The 20851-nt window shown below is 42.5% G+C and overlaps 1 protein-coding gene across 1 annotated transcript in view; it reads left to right on the forward strand.

The window, feature by feature from the left end:
- Positions 1-20851, forward strand: part of SLC6A13 (solute carrier family 6 member 13) — a 78752-nt gene that overhangs the window by 6621 nt on the left and 51280 nt on the right. The window contains exons 2-5 of the mRNA XM_061638669.1: positions 7772-7906; positions 12922-13062; positions 14239-14323; positions 15985-16117. Of these exons, the coding sequence (XP_061494653.1) occupies positions 7772-7906; positions 12922-13062; positions 14239-14323; positions 15985-16117 (494 nt within the window). The remainder of the gene's footprint in view (positions 1-7771; positions 7907-12921; positions 13063-14238; positions 14324-15984; positions 16118-20851) is intronic.

Below are 20851 nucleotides of genomic sequence, written 5' to 3' on the forward strand. Positions count from 1 at the left end.
CCCACTAAACTCTCCATGAATTCTATTTTCTTTCCAGTGGCTCAAACAGCCACTTGCTCTGTCCTCCCGCATCAGGAGGAAGTGATTTGTTACTGGCGCTTACTACTACTATCATCGACACACAGTTTGAACACTTTCCACCCTAACTCCCTCGGGCTTTGCAAAAGCGAAGCTGAACTACCCCTGCGACTTTTCCGCACAGTGCTGCCAATCTGCAGAAAGGAAGCTAATGTCGGGCTGCGAAGTGTGTGGTGGTGGCGGGGGCAGCAATGCCCTGGCGTGATAGAAACAGGGCAGCCGAGAGTGCATAACAACTGACAACTTCAGCAGCTGCATACAGGCGTGCACACATGCATAACCCATGCTGATCTCTTTCTCTCTCACCCACCCATCACCTGTTCTTTTCCCAGAGATCAGCAATAACTGAAAGAGAAAAGGGAAACTTCAGGGTGGGACCCACAGTTAAGACTTTGCTTTCCTGGCAAGGCCGAGGGGAAAGGTGGGGAGAGACAGCGGGCAGAACGGGAGGAGGAGGGGAATAATCATTAGCCTTACATGGTGAAAGAGAAAGGTAAGTTCTGGCTCCACATGGAGTGACTGTCCTGAGATAATTAGGAAATAATCCTGTGCACTGTGTGACCAATGAGACAGAAGGTGTGTGCATGCGCGCATGCACGCACACACACTTCCACTAAAAGTTGCATTTTATAAGTACTTAATAAAAAAGGCGTTTTTGCTATAAATATGTAAGGAGGAAATGAAACTGACAAAAAAAAGGTTTGTTTGTGTCAATTGCACCCCCTACGCTCTCTCAGTTTCAGCATGCAGTTGACAAGAAACGAAACAAAAAAACCTTTCTCTTCATTAGCAATACTCTGGAGGGAGTAAACATGTAAATTTGGGGGTGGGGAAACAGCGATACTAAACCTTTCCAGCAGATTGGAAGGTAGTGTACACCTTGCAAATCTATTGTGATGGATAAAGCGATATCTTTAATTCGAAGTTCACCTCCCGTGTGAATCTGCACCTAGTCAAATTAGTCTGAAGAACCACTTGTGTGAAGAAAGAATTCATGTTCTGTTCTCTCTAATGGTGGGGCATGTTCCTTCTTCCCTTACCCATCTTTTGGAATGAGACGACAGCATGACTTCTTTCCATAACATTTTAATTTTGCCTCCCATGGTGCATAGTAATGAAGGAGGGAAGTGTTGCCAAGGAGATGCCATCTTTTGCTCAGCTGTTAAAAAGCTCTCTCATACACACGATTGTCTTCTTGTGGGTAGAGAGAGGAAAAAATTTGATTCAGAACCGAAACACAGCCTTCTTTCAAAATTCACACTTCTCCAAATTTTGCAGTTCTCCAGCCAAGGAAGGTGTACAAAAATGCATATACTAGGGTAGAAAGTGCATAAAAATGCAAATATTCGTGAAAACAACAAATACATAATGCTGCAGGGATGAGCCTGTGCTGGAACCACCAAGGGGCAAGCATTTCCACCTGCCTTGACCCCCTCATCCCTGCTCTTTCTGACATCTTTCCGGGGACTGCCCTTTACCAGGGAGTTGAATGTATTTGGCTTTTAGTTGTTGTTGCTTTTTTAGAATGTTAAGGTTTTGTTGTCTTCAATTTTTGTAAATTGAATTATTCTTTTATTTCTTATATTTTGCAATTGTGTGTATTCTTTGTGACCCACCTTGGGGGCCTTTTTGGCCAAAAGGTGGCATAGAAATAAACTGTACAAAAAATTAAGGAAAATTGCTTTTCGAAAATATGTATATTAGGGGAAACTACATACAACGTGTTCATATTAGAAGAAATTCACACTAAAATGCTGATGAATTGTCATGAGGACTTAAAAAATCTCCTAAAACTGTGGTGGAAATGAGAACTTAGTTTAAGATTGGAAATTGAGAACCTGAGAGAAACTGAAATTGAGACTTGTTAATCTTTACTTGAGTTGTGGGAAATTCAAAATGAAGTAGGCCAAGTGTGTGGGGAGAGACATTATGAATCTCACACTGATGTCACATGTACCCTTCAATAGGTGCCCTTGACATGACATTAGTAAAACAACCTTCTACAGAACAAAATATGTTGGGGGCAAGAATCTTGTGTTATGTTCTATTAAGCAACATTTTCCCTCACAACAGAAGCGCATGCTAGGGAACAAAACGTAGGTGGGTGAGTGATGACTGTGCCTTCTTTCCCCTTGCCACACCAAATAAGTACACCTTCTAGAAAAGGGGCCCATGATTCTCTTTCGACATAAAAAAACAAATTTAAAGTCAAGGAAACGTTTTCATCCCTGTATGTAGCATTACCACTACTGGTGAGGTAAGTTGCAGTTGGAAGGTGTTTTTCTTAACCAGTTCTCCTGAAGTAAAAAATGCAGTAACAGTCTTCATTAGCATTTTAAATCAAAAGAGCTGTATAAAGAGTTAAGATAATCCCTAGTCTTTTGCAGTGTTTTAAGAACATAAAAAACCCAACAGCAGCCATCTGCCGCAGATACCCTCTGCTCTGCTCTGTTGTGTGTCTATCTGTGTGTGTGTGTGTATATTAGTGTGTTTTGGGGAAAAAATTACCTAGAGACTGGGAATTATTCTCCCTGTTTTGTTTTGATAATTATTTGCTTAATTTGACTTTCTGGAAGCTTGTAGGAAAACAAGTTAGAAGGACTCTTTACTCATAAAACGGACTGCCTTCAAGTCGATTCCGACTTATAGCAACCCTATTACTCTGGAAGACAATCTTACTCGGCCACGAGTGATCGCCAATGAATGACTCATAAATGTTCTTGGTGAGTAGGTTACGAACTTTGGCCTGAAATCTTTTGGATTTGCCTCATGGGCCAACCTAAACCGCTTTCCCATCCTGACAGCATGAAGGGGATTAGCTAGTTAGCTACTTTCATGCAGGCTTTTGTTTCTGTGCCTCTTTCTCTTGTGCGTGAGAATTTTGTTTTTGAGGAAGGATTACAGGGGAGGCTTGTTTTTATTTTTGTGAGTCCTAAACTTGAGTTTTCAACCCAATGCATGTTTACTAAGAAGTCCCATTGTGATCAATAGGGATTACTGCAGGGATAGCCAACATGGTGCCCACCAGATGTGGCTAGAGTCTCCATCAGCCCCACTGTTATGGCCACTGTTTATTTTATTTTACACCATTTCTATACCACTCAACATATAAAATATCTGAGTGATTTACAGCATTTTTTTTAAAAAAATACAAAAATATACAATAAAACCATCAATACAAATGCAAATCAATACAATACTAATGAATATATACTGATATCAGTACTGTAATTCAGCAGAAGTTTTAGAACACATCTGTTGATCTTTAAGGTACCAGAACTCTTTCTTTTTGCTGCAAGAGACTAACATGGCTACCCTTCTGGAAACCAGAACTAGTAAGTCGAAATCAAACCTTGACATGTGAACACTGTCGGTCTGTGGGTAGGATGAACAAATCCATCAATTTTGGTTCCTCTCAGTTTCCCAGTCTTAAAGTCAGTTTGTCACATTTCTGTATCAGTTCCCTTAAAAAAAAAATCTTCATGAAAATTCATCATTGTTTCCCCTAATATATACATTTATTTTATTTTATTTATTTAACAAAATTTATATACCACTTGAATGTAAAGACCTCTAAATGGTTTACAAAAACATTACAATTTTCAATGAAACTGTTAAAAAAAGTAATCAAAATATAATTAAAACAATTAAAACAGCTACTAACTAAAAAGATTAAAACAGATCAACATCTATGTGTCTGGAAAGGCTTGCCTACAGAAAAGTTTTAAGCAGGTGCTGAAAGGTATATAGTGAAGGTATCTGCCTGGTATCAATGGGCAGGGAATTCCAAAGGGTAGTTGCTGCCACCCAAAAAGAATGATTTCTTACAAGTGCGGAACATATATTATGTGGCAGTTGTAACAGTGCCTGTTTTGCAGAGCAAAGTGCTCCAGTGGGCACATATAGGGTAAGGTGGTCTTGGAAGTAAACTGGTCCCAAGCTGTTAAGGGCTTTATATACTAGTAGTAACACCTTGAACTTGGCCCAGTAACAAATTGGTAACCACTGCAGATCTCTGAGCAGAGGTGTTATATGCTGAGATGGTCTTACCCCTGTCAGCAATCTGGCTGCAGCATTCTGCACTAACTGCAGTTTCTGGGTCAAGTGCAAGGGAAGTCCCACAGAGAGTGCATTGCAGAAATCCAGTCTTGAAATCACCAATGCCTGGCCTACTGTGGCCAAGCTTTGCTGGTGCAGGAATAGTTGTAGTCTCCCAGATGCAGCTGATAAAAGTCCCTTCTAGCCACCTCAGCTTCCAGTGACAGAGCTGGATCCAGACACGCTCCCATAACTGCTCCTTCAGGGGGAGTGCAACTCCATCCAGTACAGGCAATCAACCAATTTCTCAGACACAGGAACCACTCACCCACAGTGCCTCTGTTTTGCCAGGATTCAAGCTCAGCTTTTTCCCCTTCATCCATCCCAGGCACTGGTGCAAGGCCTGCACAACCTCTCCTTATTCTCCTTATGTTATGGGGAGGTAGACCTTGCCCCAAAATCTCACCCCAAAACTCCTAATGACCACCCCTAGCAGCTTCATATAGATATTAAATAGTATTGGGATGAAGATAGTACCTTGGAGCACCCCACACCACAACTCCCAGGGGACTGAAAGACAATCACGCAATGCTACTCACTGGACTCAGTCCTGTAGATAGGACTGGAACCACCATAGCATGGTGCCCCCTATTCCCATTTGATGGAGCTGGTCTGGGAGGATACTATAGTCAATGGTATCAAAACCCACAGAGAGATCAAGAAGCATGAGCAAGGTTGCATCCCCCCTGTCCTGCAGTATAATGCATTTGTTGATGTTATCTTCACTAATATATGCATTTCTATGCATACTTTCCCCTGATGGTGTACAGCTGTGATGCAGTTTTGCCTGGAGATTTGCATCGCAAAGTTGGGAGCACTGTGGATTTTGAAGCGTAGCTGCATTTCAGTTCATGTATTGTTACAGGAAGCGCAAGTTAGGCTTCGAAATGAGAACTAAATGGAATGTTTCCCCCCATCCTTGTCTGTGAGTTACATCCAAAGATGATCTGGGTGTTTGGGCCTCCCTTTTTTCTTTGACAGCTAGGACAAAATGGCCTAAGCTCTTTTCCCTGAGCTGCAAGTGTGGTTGAAGTGTAATGCTGTGAGTGTTAAACAAAAGCAAAACTGCTCCTTAATGCAGGGTTCTGTAGGCTTGCCATTACACTTAAACTAGGTAGTTCCAGTATGGTGCACTGCCAGGCATAGATCCCCCTGGGATGCTAATGTTAAGGTAGGCATCAGCGTTCAGCAATGGAGGCTAGTCCATTAGGTTGGATGGGGCACTGCTGCATCAGCGTCAGTCTGCCCACATATAGCCCCTATCTGCTTGTCTTCTTCCTTACAACCAGTCTAGGGGGCGGCAGTGGCTGTCAGCTTCCTCCTCCGTTGTCTCAGGCTGCATACACGCCATGCATTTAAAATACATTACTTCCCCCAAAGAATCCTGGGATCTTAAGTATGCTGGGAATTGTAGCTCTGTGAGGATGAACTACCGTTTCCAGGATTCTTTGGGGGAAATAATGTGCTTGAAATGAATGGTGTATATGTGGCCTCTGCGCTGCCTTTGAAGAATTCAGCAGAGAGGAGGATGGGGACAAAACAAGGAATAATTGGCTCTGCCAGTCATTAGCTCTGGCTGCACTTATTGGTCTCCCAGCCTTCTACCCTACCAGTCCCAAAGGGCACCAGTCACCACTGACATTCAGTTCAAACTCAACACACATAATGGTTTTTGTTTCTTTGCTTTTTTAAAAAAATAATACTTGGCATTCATGTGTAAATTGTACCCTGATTTTTTCTTTCCGCAAGAAAAAGGAATAGCCTCCCTGTTGGTCTTGACTGACCTTTAAAGAGACAGGACAAAATGCACTAAACTGAAAGGTATGTACCTTTCAAGCAAAATTAGTATGGCAATACCTCAGCTAGCAAAGTAGATGCGTTCCTGGACACTACTTCTTTAACAGAAACTTTGGTATCAGAGGTAGGAATAACATGGAAATAACAGGGATAGATTCCTCCACCACAAAAAAAGAAGAGTTCAACATATTCCAGGAAATTTTTTATTCAAAACTAACAGTACACATGTCTGAAATGAAACGATCGGGTCAGGTAAGCCTTGCACATAGACAGCTTGAAGGCTTCTTCCAAAATGCATCCAGGGATGCCTGCCTTGCCTTTTTTCTTTTTATCATATAGCATTTTGCTCTAGCAATCTAAAGCTTTGAGCACAGTTCTTCTTTCTGTACACCTGGTTGGCCACTGTGAGAACAGGATGCTGGACTAGATGGGCCACCGGCCTGATCCAGCAGGCTCATCTTATGTTCTTACACTTGCGCAGGCAGATAGGCAAGGGGCAGCCACCACCACTACCACCGTGTGCTTGGTCTCTCTCTCTTTCTCTGCCTCCCACCCCTACGCTCGAGCAGATGCGTCTCCAGTAACAGTACTTCCTGAGCACCCAAAGCACTGTTTACTGCGGAGGCTCCTGCGCTACCTGGCAAGGAGTGCCATTCTAGCCATCTGTGAGAGAGCTATCTGCAGCAGCCATAATCCAGTAGACAAGGAGCCATATTCTGACTATGAGTTTATAGTAAGGAGTATTGCAGGCCTACTTAAATTACAGTAATCATTTCTAAATTTGTATCTACATATAATTAGCATATGCACATCTGAATAATCTTGTCCTCTCTTTTTGGTGATTAGGGTTGCCAGGTTCAGGGCCTGAGACTGATCCTGTATCTTTAGGAGAAGAGAAAGTCAGCCAAATGCAGGTGTTCTTGCAACACTATAATGAGATATAATGGGATTTTTTAACACCCACCCACACTTACTGTGTAGTAGAATCTGCAGAAAATAACTTACGAGGTGTACCTGATCTCAAGTGGAGATTACAAGGAGACAGAAGCCACTAGCTAAGTGCAGGGGAGGGGGAAAGTTCTTTAGGTCCCCAGGGATTCCTGGTGTCCAAACAACTCACTTATCAATCACAGAGACTGAAAGCTTATTTTACTGAATAAAATACAATTTTATTCTATTGCCACCCTAGACTCCTTCAGGAGGAAGGGCAGGATATAAATACAGTAAATAAAATAGTCTTAGAAGGCTGCATAATCTTAGAAGAGGACATGGCTGTGAAGGGTGTGAGGGGGCATGGTGTGACTATTATGAGGGGACCCTGCACTTCTAAATTTGCCACTATATTACTGCTTATAGGACTGTTTTATTGTAAACATAACTAAGCTAAGTGTCCAAACGTGATTCAGCAAAATGTTTTCACTGAGGTATACGGTCTTTGATTAGATTTCCAACAATACTGTATTAAATCAATTACTATCTTTTAAAAAATCAAACTATTAAAAAAAATACAAAAACATTTTTTAATTTTCTTTTAAAAACATGCCTACTAACAGGAGAGTAAGGCCAGTTCAGTGCAATGGGACTTACTTCTCACCTTGGGCCAGTCACTGTCTCTTAGCCTGACCTACCTCACAGGATTGTTGTAAGGATAAAATGTGGAGTGCTCCACTTTGAGCTCCTTGGAGGAAACCTGGCATATATATGTAACAAATAAATAAGTGTCCCTTCCCCTCAGGCTCAGTGTCACAATAGCTTCTTGTTTTGAAAGACTGACCATTCATGTGTTCTGAATTTGTAGGTGCCTTCTTCATCCCCTATCTCATCTTCCTCTTCACCTGTGGGATCCCAGTTTTCTTCCTGGAGACGGCGCTTGGGCAGTACACTAGCCAGGGAGGTGTCACTTCCTGGCGGAGGCTGTGTCCTCTCTTTGAAGGTGAGTTGGATGTGATTGATGGGACCATCTTAGTTGACAGAAAGCCTGGATCAAGTTTTGCATGAAGGGCTATTTTATGCAGGGTGCCAATAGGATTTTCTAGGCCCAGTACACTTATATGTGGCTTGGGCCCTCTGCCTACCTTTCAGAAGAGGACACAAATTTGCATAACATTTAAATACACTTTGTATCTTATGCAAATTTTTATCCTCTTTTGCAGATGGGGGTGGAAGGCCCCAAAATAAATCAGGGACCACACACAAGTAATAAGATGTCTGACAGACAGAATGTGAATGGTTAAAGCTTTCCCTATAGTTGTACTTCCATACTAGAAAAGACTTGGCCTCTTGGATTTCCATTAAGATGAGTGAGTTAGTTGTTTAAGGCAGAAGAGCCCTGCTTTTCCTCAGTGCCAGCTCTGAGCCATGCAAAGAGTTGTAATAATACACTAATTTTGTTTCTGTAGGTCTTTCATCAATTAATCTTGCATCAGTTGATCATCCTGATTTACTTGCACGCAACTCATGTGGTGGTTAGACTACATTCTTTCTGATTTGTTTACAGGGTGGTTATACCACAATGAGGATTCATCCTGATTTGCTCATGGGGTGTTTACATGCCTTCCCATTGTTCCAGAGCTTGGAAAAGTTACTTTTTTGAACTGCAACTCCCATCAGCCCAATCCAGTGGCCATGCTGGCTGGGGTTGATGGGAGTTGTAGTTTAAAAAAGTAACTTTTCCAAGCTCTATTGTTCATTCATTCATTCCACACTTTTCAATGCATTTCCCTACTACTTTCCTAACTAAAAAGTATGGGCTTTTTCAGAGCTTGGAAAAGTTACTTTTTTGAACTACAACTCCCATCAGCCACAGCCAGCATGGCCACTGGATTGGGCTGATGGGAGTTGTAGTTCAAAAAAGTAACTTTTCCAAGCTCTGGGCTTTTTCCTTTTTAAATGTGGATTTGTTGTGCCAATTGCTGGGAATCCCAGGTGGAGAGATTGCTGTTGTACTCAGGTCCCGCACTCAGGCTTCTCACTGGGGCGTCTGGTTGGCCACTGTGAGAACAGGATGCTGGCCTAGATGGGACTTTGGCCCAATCCAGCAGGACTCTTCTTATGTTCTTACTGTACATACACAACTAAGCAAAATCTAGCAGAGATTAATTTGGAGTGATTACAAGAAAAAGCTCTGTCAATGTCACTTAAGATCTCCAGATCTCTCTCTTTCTCTCTCTCTGCAGGATAAATGGCAAGAAAAATTTCAGTCTGTCATAGTCCAAGTGCCACTAAACGATCTCAAGAGCCAGTTGCAGAAAGTTTGAGTATAAAAGATGGGACAAGCTGGGCTTTCCTAACCTCCTGAGCAAATATGGCTCACACTTTGTCCAAAGTCCAAATTTACCCCTTTTCTGAAGTTTGATAACATACCAAATGATAAGATAACAGCATCCTGTGTTGCTGTGGGCATTTCAGCTGTTCCTCCCTCACATGTATTAACCCCCCTTTAGATAATTACATGTTGAGAAGAAATACTGGGAAGCAGCTCAATATGGAGTTTCCACCTCTCCTCTCCGCTAATGTGTATTGCAACTTATCCTATGTCACCATTACACTGTGCATTTTTCCTGCCCTCCCCGCCCAGTCTACAGCTGCTGGCAGGGATGGGGAAATGGTCAGAATAATGATGTTGGTATATCTCAAGGATTGGAAACTTCTCTTTGACTTTTTGTGGAAGATTAAAATGATATGATGTTAATGAGATTTGAAACCAACTAAGATAACCGTTGGAGGAAGGTGATTTTATAATCTATTAAGAGATAGGTTTGTTATATATTATAGATTTATAGCTGAACTATGACAAATCGGAAGTCAATATTCTTTCTTTTATATATATATATATATATTTTCTTTCTTTTTGTATTGTACTAGTTATTGATTTGTGTTGTTTTCTTTTGTATTGTTTTGGTTTTGAAAATTGGAATAAAAATTAATTGAAAAAAAAAAAAGAATAATGATGTTGGGATTCTAGTTGAAAAAACAGAGGGTGAGAATGACATGATGTTGCTGCCATTTTTTTGTAACAGCCATGATCAGATGTTATGATAAACCACCACTTATTATGGTTGGAATAACCCTGGATGAACCTTGTGGTTATGCATTCCCCTTCTCCCTCTCTCCTCTTTTGTCGTGGCTGCAAGGAGACGTGGGGACAATGCTTCCATTTTTTGATTAATTGTTTGTTGTTGTATTGTCCAAAGCCCATAATGGTTAATATTAACTATTGTTTATTTTGAACCAAGCCAACTTCGAACCATGATAGAAGAAACTGGCTTGTTTCAGCAAATACAGATTAGGGTTCAGATTGTATGGTAGATGAGAACTGGCTGTATCCCTTTTGAAACAACATACAGCTGAAGGGCAGGATCCAAATAATAGCCTGAACCCATTGCTAGTGCAATCACTCCAAGGGAAACCACAATGTGTCTGGAGTAGCAAAAGCAGTTAAAGTAATGAATCATGAACGTTGGACATCAAAGGCAAATACAAAAACACCCTAAAATCAAGAGAGGCACTGGTGAATGTTGACAGATAATCACCTAAGTGTGACTAACAGTTTTCATTAGCATTTTGTCCCCAAAGTGGGGAAATATATCTCTTTTCAGACGTTCACAAAATTCTGCCGAGATTGTCAGCATACACATGTCGATGTTTAATATCTACCAAATGTCAAATGTTTGCTTTAAATTGTTCTGCATCAGCACTGTTTCAGGTTTTGGAGAATTATGTACCTTACAGCTCCTCCTGCTTCTTGGTGTGAATGATACTAGTCCATGGGAATTGCAGATGTGCCTGTGGGTGTAATCCAGTTTGCATTTATGCCAGCCTGAGGGTAGTTGGATGTGGTGGATCTCCAGCTGAGCTGGCTGGCATAAGTCCTTCAGTCCAGGTCAACTCAGCCGAGACTGGCGCTAGTAGAACTGGTGTAAGCCAACATAAGGCCCAGAAAAGGAGTGTTCTGGAGGTGTGTTGGGGAGGTGATTGAGGTGAGAGAGGCCATATCCAACTTGTGTTTGGAGCGCTCTTGCAGGTCCCGATACAGGCAAAAGTTACACCAGCAAAAAGGTCAGTTTAAGAAAGTAATTGCAGTAGAAGTCAATGGAGAGGGCTTATTCCCCGGTAGGGGTATTTGGGAGAGCAGGCTTCTACTTTCTAGGCCCTGTACACAGCTCCCAGCTGAGCCAGCATGCAGCCAACCCAGAGGCTCCTGAATGGCAATTGGATGCGGCAGAACTTTACACCAGCTTCTCTTGTTCCAGCACAACTTAAACCAGCTACCCCTGAGTTGGATTGCTCTGTTAGTTGGTATAAAGAATACTGTCATGAAGGCAACAGAATGTGGCTGAAGTGTCCTTAGGAGTCTCATTTAATTTTTTTTAAAAAAATGATAGAAAAGAAAAACAGAAGCTCAGGTTGTATGTTAGCTGAAAGACCATGTTAAATTAGACTGTTTACTAGGCTGATTACAAGGAAGGATCTAACAGGTAAGAGAAAATGGTACAAATGCAATGTCAGACAGCTTGGGGTGAATGCTAAGTAAGGCTCCTTTCTTTCTTTCTTTCTTTCTTTCTTTCTTTCTTTCTTTCTTTCTTTCTTTCTTTCTTTCTTTCTTTCTTTCTTTCTTTTATGTTCAGATCTAGTTTTTATTAATCAGGTTTTTATGTTAGCTTTAAATAAAAAATTTTCCACTCTCTCCTGGTTGGGATTGAGGGCTGCCAGATCAAAATTAAGAAATAAGGGACATGTTGGAGTTAGAGATTAAAAATAAGGGAAAACACTGCATGATAAAGTGTAAAACAATGGAGAAAAGTGGTGGGGGAGCATCTATACAGAATTGCAATTTTCTAAAATAAATGACACTCAGGCAATGCAACTGGGATGGCAAGTGTGTAAAACAGGTAGAGGGGAAATTAAAAAGGAAAGGGTACCGAGGAGAAGACATAATGAAGAAAAGATAATGAAGTGCAGAAGAGAAGGAACAGCCAGAAGGGTGACAGGAAGAATCTGGGAAAATGGGGAGGAAATGGTCAAGGCATCCTGCAATGACAAGGGTGCACTCAATTTTATGGGGATTTTATGGAAATGATGCATTAGGGCAGATGTGGGGAGTCTGTGGCCCTGTGGTTTCTTGGACTCCAACTCTCATCAGCCTCATCCAGCTTGGCAAATGATCTGTCCTGAATCCCCCACCATTCAGCTTCAATGGATGCCCTTCCCCAGTTCTAATTTAGTGGAAGGGGAGAAAAAAAATCTGTCTACTTTCTCTGCACCATGCATTTCAATCTCTGATCTGATTTTTGCATGATTTAAAGATTACTCGGAATCTGGAATTAAGGGAAAGTGGGGCAAAAAGTCCCACAAATTATGCAGTGGAGTTTCCCACATTTGGGGAAATCGCAGAGGTCAGCATACCCAGAGTGCAATGAATGAGCCTCATGCTGGATAATTAGGCATTCCTGATTTATTGCACTTAAAGACAAATCAGTGTGTTAATAACAGCCTGGCAGTTAGCTCAGGCAGGCAGAAGAGGGTAGAGCTTGTGATTTATTGTACCCACAACATTGTAAGCAAAGGGTTATGTCTTGCACCTGTTGAAATTTCTTGCCCCCAAAAATAAAGGAGGTTATTTCATTGTAATCAACAACATCTGAACCAGTCATAGGTGTAGCTTCCTTTAGCCCTGTGGGGACTCAGGCCTGGGGACCAAATGCAGCCCTCCAGATGCCTTTATTGGGCCCCTGGGACTCTTCTCAAGCCACACCCCCTCCCACAGGTTATACATTCATTTGGCTGGCTGGAATGTGTCTGTGAACTCTTGGTTGCCTGGAAGGAAGATGGAGAGATGTGTGTTGTATACAGAAACTTCCAACTTTTGCATGTGTGGAATGTAAACCACCGTACAAAGGTATGAGGGACATCCATTGCTCCTTACTGTGTCTTTTATTCACTCTGCAGGAATCGGCTACGCTTCCCAGGTGATTGTTGTGCTCCTTAATTTCTATTACATTATTGTTCTGGCTTGGGCCTTGTTTTACCTCTTCAGCTCATTCACCATAGACCTTCCATGGGGCAGCTGTGACCATGAGTGGAACACAGGTAACTTGGAGTTCCTCCCTTGTTATTCTGCAAGGTCCGATTACTATTTGTTTGTACTGAGACATTTTCTGCTAGCAATAAACATCTGCACCATTCAAATTCTGTTGTGGCTTCTACCTTTGGAGCTTTATGTGGAGGGGGTTCCACCTGTCCACTCCCTTATTTTCCAACCCTGCCCCCCCATGTGGAGGCCATGCATTCACCCCAGCACATGCCCCCTATTTGTATTTTTTTTAATAAAAAAAAGCTATTGTCTACTCTTGACAAGACAGTGCAGGCTGACTGTGTTGCCTTGTCCTCTCTCCATTACATGGAGGCAGGGATATTGTTGCAAGTGGCTAGCTCATATTCCTCACTAGCCACATTCAGTATTGCTGCCCTGGGCTCTTATTGGGAGGAAAGGCAGGATATAAATTTAATAAATAATCATAATATTGCTTTAATGGGTGGAAACTGCTGAGCTACCAGTAGTCTTGAATCGTGATCTGTTCTGTTGTCTATTTCATGAGCTCTGAAACAATAATGGGGAGCCAATCTTGTCCAGGAAAGAACTTGCCTCACCCTTTTAATCAATTTGAAAGGGTAATTGGCTGCCCAATCACTCCCATGAACCTATCTTTCAATCAAGTGTGGCACCAGAATTTTTTGTGGGGGCTTTGCATGGTGCTGAGAAAGGCTCCTCAAAACATGCTCACCATCATTCTCCACTCCCCAGAAGGCAGTAGATGGGTAGTAGCACTTTTGAATGGGAGCTAAACTTGGCTTCTATCCATGGTGACTAACCGCCATCTTAAATTACTCAAAATGCAATGCTATGACTGATAGATTTGTAATCTTACCCTGACTATAGTAGGGTGGCCACTGAGGATAGGAGCTGAGCTTGGCTCTTGTTCAAAATCATCTCAGGGTCCGTCAAGCAGAATGGTGGATGGTAGCGCACCTGGGGTCAGGCTGATGAGGGGCCCTTCTAAGTACCTGGGGCTCTTAGCCAGGGCCCCACCTGGCCAATTGCTGGTGTCAGGCCTGATCTCAGTGGGGTCAGAATCCATTTTTCCGAGCATTCTATGGGACTCTGAAATTTTATTGCTGGTCTTCTTTCAGGAAAGTGGATAAGCTTCATTTTGTGGATAATTGTGTATCTGTTTACTGTTTCTTTTACTTGGGCCTGTTTTACAGAGAACTGTATGGAATTCCAGAAGGCAAACACTTCTCTAAATGTGACAACTGAAAATGCCACCTCTCCAGTCATAGAGTTCTGGGAGTAAGTGAAGATCTCCTCCTTACCCCTCTTTCAGGAACTTCAGTTTCCACAGCAATGACCACCAGTCACAGGAGTGGTCTTCTGCTGGACATGCAAGGTCTAGACATCTCAATAGCTCATACAGCTGTCTGAGAAAATACGTTGATGAACAATAGGATGTAATCTTGGTCTCAGCATCTTAACTGTTGACCTGCAGTACTTGTGTTTTAAATCAGCTAAGTTTTGCGCGAAGTGGAAGGCAAATTTGGCCTCGGTTTTCTCGTATCTTCCTTATCTTTGCATATTTATAATTGAAATCGAAATGGACTGCCTTCAAGCTGATTGTGACTTATGGTGACCCTATGAATAGGGTTTTCTTGGTAAGTGGTATTCAGAGGGGGTTTACCACTGCCTTCTTCTGAGGCTGAGAGGCCCAAGGTCACCCAGTGAGCTTCATGGCTGTGTAGGGATTTGAACCCTTAATATATGCAAATTTCAAAGCATACTTTACCAACAGTTTATATATTCCTACAGTCCACCCATCCAGTATCATGTGGAAGCTACTGTTGGCATGATGTGATAGTGTACCTTTGTATTTGCCCCCAAAGAGCCCCCTCTCCCTGATTTCAGGCACACTAGGAATTATGGTGGTGTGCCTATATTCCACGCTCCCTTCTTGTTGATCAAATGTACAAATACAGTAACGTAGGTCCTTATGTAAAATTGAAGAAGCAGTAAAGGAGGTAGCAAGAGAGGGCTGACACTGGAAATCACTCAGTAGCACATAATGTTGTGTGTTCCAGCACAGCAAAAACACTATATCAGAATGGCTTTAGAAATAGTGCAGGTGTGGCATTTTTCCTCATCTAATCCAATTTTTATCCGCACATGTATTGACACCTTTGGACTTCGATATTGGAAAGGAGGATTTAAAGGACATTACTTTCCCTAAAGAATTCTGACAAGTCTAGTTTGTTAAGAGTGTTGGGAATTGTAGCTCTGTGACAGGTAAACTACAATTCCGAGGTTTCTTTGGGGGATGTCATGTGCTTTAAATGTACAGCGTGTTCATAGGGTCATTTCCATAGAAATCTTGCATCACTGCCCTTGCATCTTCCTTTTTGAAATGACTATCACAGCATCAAATATTGGCATCATATATCAAATACTTGGAGATTATTCAAACATTCACTGTAATTGATGAAGGAATATAAGAATTCTTTTGTGAGAAAATTTGTTTCAACTCTGCAACCTATAATCTTGTTGCTCGTGGTTCTTCAGGATCATACTGCTTTTCTTTTCCCCCTCCCTTTCCCCCCATCCCTTTCTTCAGTCTTTCACAGCGCATGATGCGCCTGCATTTCCCCAGGCTACAAACCATCAGGTTTGGTTTCTGGAATCCATCTTGGATTTTCTGACTCAGGTGACAAAATAGGTTGACTGGCCTTGGGTACGACAATGCACTTTGACTTGGCCAGTGGGAACGCTCAGGGTGCAAAATGGCTTGGGGCTGCCCAGCTCCTCCTGAAGCTTGCCTGGCAACCTTATATTACATTGTGAGGATGCACCTTGTGGAAATAGTATATTCTGGGGAAGTGTCCAGGCAGGTAAGGGGTTGCTGAATCTGAGATGTTTCAAAGCGAAGCCAGAAGAAATAAAGCCAGGGTCTGTCTCTTCCGTAGGAGGAGAGTGCTGAACATTTCTGATGGCATAGAACATATGGGAAGTGTGCGGTGGGAACTGGCTCTCTGTCTCCTGCTGGCTTGGATTATCTGCTACTTCTGCATCTGGAAAGGAGTCAAGTCTACAGGCAAGGTGAGCATATTTTCCTCTCTCTTTCTCTCCCCCATCACAATCTGAGCTACTTGTAGCCCCGTTGAGCTGATGGGTTTAACAAAATGTTACATTAATTGTCTGGCTTTTGGCCACATCAGGGAATTTAAACAACATAATCCTAGGTGCAGTTTGAGAGTCCTTCAGAACTGCAGGACCCTGGGAGGGGAGGTTAACTTTCCCTTTCCCACTGTGATACCTATGGAAATTGTCTCCCTTGCATTTCAAATAGAGTCACCAAAAAAGTTCCCATTTGCGCTCTTAGAAGCTTTTTTCTGTCACTCGTTGCAGCATTTGGATTGCAGCTGGGGAGAGAAAGGTTAAGTATCTCCTCCCGTGTTTTGTGGTCCTGATAGAAATTGCTTTCCTGATGCAATTAATATAAAGTGCAATCAGATGCCTGAAATTTGAGATGAAACTTTAGTTGTAAAAGCATTTATTCTGCAGCTGAGAATAACATAGGGTTGCCACTTGGCCAGTGCTAACTATTCTATTACTTTTAATGCCTACCTGGATGGGTATCAATCTGTCTAATCTAATCTCTTTGATTTAATCTATCTGTCATGTTTGCATCAGAGCTAGGGTTGCCAGGTTGAAGGCCTGAGACTGATTCTGTATCTTTAGGAGAAGAGAAAGTCAGCCAAGTGCAGGTGTTCTTGCAACAGTGTAATGAGAAAAACCACAAGGTGGAATTCTCCCTTCCCCCTGCACACCTTTTAAAGATACAGAAGACCTCTTGGTTGCCAGGCCCTGCCTCCAAGAGGTCTTCTGTATCTTTAAAAGTTGTGCAGGGGGAAGGGAGAAGTCCACCATGTGGTTTTTCCCATTACAGTGTTGCAAGAACACCTGCACTTGGCTGACTTTCTCTTCTCCTAAAGATACAGGATCAGTCTCAGGCCCTGAACCTGGCAACCCTAGCTGTGGTTACTTGATGCATGTTTCCCTTAATTAGGTTACCCACACTTTTTCCTCCCTGCACATGCCGCTGGAGAATGAAGGAAGGGATAATTGCAGTCTTGGTATATACCCATCCACAATGTCATTGGCCAGGTGTGAATACATACCCCGTGCTGGGACTGCCTATATCTGTTTTCAAATGGACACAGTTTGGAGTAATGCAGAATCAACCTGTAATGAGCTTTTATTTTCTGAATGAAACCAGTTTCTCAAGAAGTGCTTTCCAGGGGCAAATAATATGCAGTAGTTCTAGATGTGCAGAAAATAAAATGCAGTAGATCTAGATGTAGGGGGAAAAAGACATGTACAGTAATACCTCAGTTAACAAAGTAGATGTGTTCCTGGATATTACTTTAACAGAAACTTTGGTACCAGAGGTAGAAATAACATAGAAAGAATAGGATTAGGCTCCTACACCTGCTCGTAGATGGTGGGGGCAGCTTCAACAGGGGCTACCTGGCACCTGTCCCCTCCCCCTCCCCTCCTTCTCTGAATTCTATTGAAACCTTCCCTCCCTAGCCCTGGGAGAGAAAGCAAGAGATCTCTTCAATGCAAAGCAAAGACACAGGCTGGTCATTTTCATCCTAGCAAAGCAAAGACACAAGCTAGTCAGTTTCACCTTAAAGCAAAGGCACAGCTTATCCACAGCAAAGCAAAGCTGGTCAGTTTCACCTTGAAAAAAGCCTTCCTTAAAAGGAGCTTGGTTCCTGGTAGATTCCTTAAGTGAGGTATTACTGTACTCAGTCCCATTGATTCCAGAATAAAATGTTGTGTGAATGCAGCCTTAGATTCAGCTGCCAGTCTGGATGGCTTCTGTATGTGGCATTGGGGAGGGGTGCCATCTTTTGTGTTGCCTCAGGCAGCAAAATGTATTGGGCTGGCCCTGCCTGGAACACAGAAAATGACTGATGAATAACTGATGTAGTGAAAGCCCCAGTGTGTTATGAAACATATGCTGTGTGAAAGCAAAGCTGGCATGTGATGCAGAAACTCTAAAGAAAATATCTAAGAATGGAAAATATGAGAGCACGGAGTCTTTGGCACATATTCTCCCTTAATGGAGAGAAAGTGCTGCTTTACATTTTGCCTAGATGCCGCCCAGGGAACTTTGTTATGGGACGGCATGCAAATATTCAAGCAATAAAGTTAGCAACTGGAGATAACTGACAAGTGAATTATAACTAATTAGGACTGGGATGGGGAACCTGTGTTGTTTAATCCCAGATGTTGTTGAACTGCAACTCTCAAGAACCCCTGCCAGATTGGCTAATAGTCAAGGATGGTCCCTCATCCTTGCATTAGAGCATGAGATATGTTGATGTAACCAGAAGCACTCAGTTAGTGCCTTCTGCATGTAAGAATAATCTCACTGACCCCAGACTCTCGCTGTAGCAGCAAGAGCAGGACCTCCAAGAAGATGTGGGCATGCACACAGTGTGCAAATTTCTTAGAGCAATTGCTCTAAGATGGTGGTGGGGAACCTGTGGTCCCCCCAGATGTTGCTATGCTACAGCTCCCATCAGCCCTCACCACTGACTGCTGGACAGGGCTGATGGGAAGTGGAGTCCAAGAATATCCAGGCCACATGTTCCTCACCACTGTTCTAAGGGGAGGTGTGGGTGTGGCCTAGATGGAGGGGTGGGACTGGATTGAGAGGCCTGACAAAATGCTGGATCTCAGGCCTGCGGGCCTGAGGCTCCCTATGATATCTAGTGATATCATTTTGTCCATGATAGCACCACCTTAGAGCAGTCAATGTGGGAAGCATGTCTGTAGTGGCCATTCCTGGCATTGTAAAGTTCTTCTGGCCATCAGTGGAAGAGAGGAAAGATGCTAATTGGGAGCAGTAGGGAAGGGAGGAAGCAACAACTCTTAGCTTTTTGCACAAAGGAGCTGAAGGCTGGTCCTAATGTTAGGACAAGTCTGCCCATTGCCCAGCTACTACAAGGAATATGTGCTGTTGACCATTTATCTAACTAATTTGGGCCTGCTTTACTATTTTGTTTATTTCTTTGGCAATAAGGAGGGGAAAGTGCTCTTCCGCTTTCAGGCTTCCCACAGGCATCTGGTTGGCCACTCTGAGAACAGGATGCTGGTCTAGATGGGCCAGTGGCCCGAACCAGCAGGACTCTTCTTATGTTCTCAATCTGCTGTGTTGGTTCCTTCTGCTGGCTGCTTCTGGCAAAGTGATCCCAGAACAGATTTTTTAAAAAACATTTTTATTGAATTTTATAAATTGTAAAATAACAGAACAAGCCAACATGGCTATAAGAAGAAGAGCAATTTTGCCAATGAATTACAGATACTGATGCAGTCAAAACCTCAAACAGTTACCAGGAATGCTTTCAGGGAATACCCAAGCCAGAGTCCTTCATAGGTTTGTAGGGGACTGTATAATTCCCAATTGCTAATAATAAAACACAACATTGGAAACCAAATTGTGTCAAATTTGTCTTGTCGTGACCTACTGAGGACAACCCTGCAATAAGTTAAATGCACCGCAAGAGCAATATCCCACACCCATAAGCCCATTATCCTTCCTTAGCGTGGCCCACTACTGCTTTCCAGCACTGAGCAACTTCCATCCACTCAGCCACCAGAAGCAGTAAAACCAATTCCCTATGGTGGTGCACCTGGTTTGTGTCACTTTCCATCGACAGAAAAGTGAAGTTGGGATCAGGCTGTAGATGCTGTGAGGTAATCTCTGAAACCGAGTCAAAGACTCGGCTCCAAAAATTACGCACCTTGGGGCAATTCCACCACATATAGATGAATATACCCCTATTCCCACAATCCCACCAGCACTGTAACGACACAGTCCCAAGCATTCTGGAATGAATGAACAGCAAGAGCAGTGTGTACAAATCCACTTGAAAAGGTCAGCTGGACCTCTCCTCCACCACATGATTGGCATTAAATTTAGAAAGCTGCCTTATACCTGGTGCTTTGTTGGTCTAGTCCAGGGACTGACAGCAGCTCTGCAGGATTTTTGCTAGGAGTCGTTCACATCATTTGCTATTTGGTCCTTTAAAATGGAGTTGCTAGCAAATCAGGGGTTGCATCTGGGAGCTTCTGTTTGCAATGCATGTGCTTGTAATGAGGAATGGTTCTTCCCCATTCAGAAAAACTGAAGCAATAATAAAAAAGTACCATTCAGTGTTTAAAAATTCCATATAATTAGCCTATAATTCCATTTTATCATTGTTTCCACTCTCTCTGGCACTACTATCTTTTGTTTTTTTTAAATCTCTCTTTAATTTTTAAGCTGTTTTATTTCATTCTTGGGAGGTACATCTATGTAAACATTTGCTGTAAATATAATCTAGAGTAAATGAACCTCTTTATCTGGAATAACCTGTAAATAATCTAGGAATATCTCCAAGACTTTTGCTAATTAAGATAAACACTATGATTGCATTCAGGAGCAAATGACCAAAAGCATCCCTGGCTTGGCTTCTTTTCCCAACACACGCTGGGCTCCTGTTGTGTGAGGAAATGCACATGATGAAAATGTTCTCGTACAGCTATGGAAGGCCCAATAGGTCAAAGAGGGATTAAAGTAGTACAGGAAAAACAATCTTGTTAAGGGCATTTACACAGGTGCTTATTTTGTGATCTCTATAGCTCACTTGCTTTGGGCTGATGTGCTACTAGAGGGCTATGTAGGTTATACCATGGTTGTGATAGGAATATTCTGGGAGCAAAAGCACCTGCCTTTTCCATGGATGCTTTCTGGGTTTTTAGTTTGGATATATAAGG

This window comes from Rhineura floridana, chromosome 8 (assembly GCF_030035675.1).
Source record: "Rhineura floridana isolate rRhiFlo1 chromosome 8, rRhiFlo1.hap2, whole genome shotgun sequence".
NCBI classification, from domain to species: domain Eukaryota; kingdom Metazoa; phylum Chordata; class Lepidosauria; order Squamata; family Rhineuridae; genus Rhineura; species Rhineura floridana.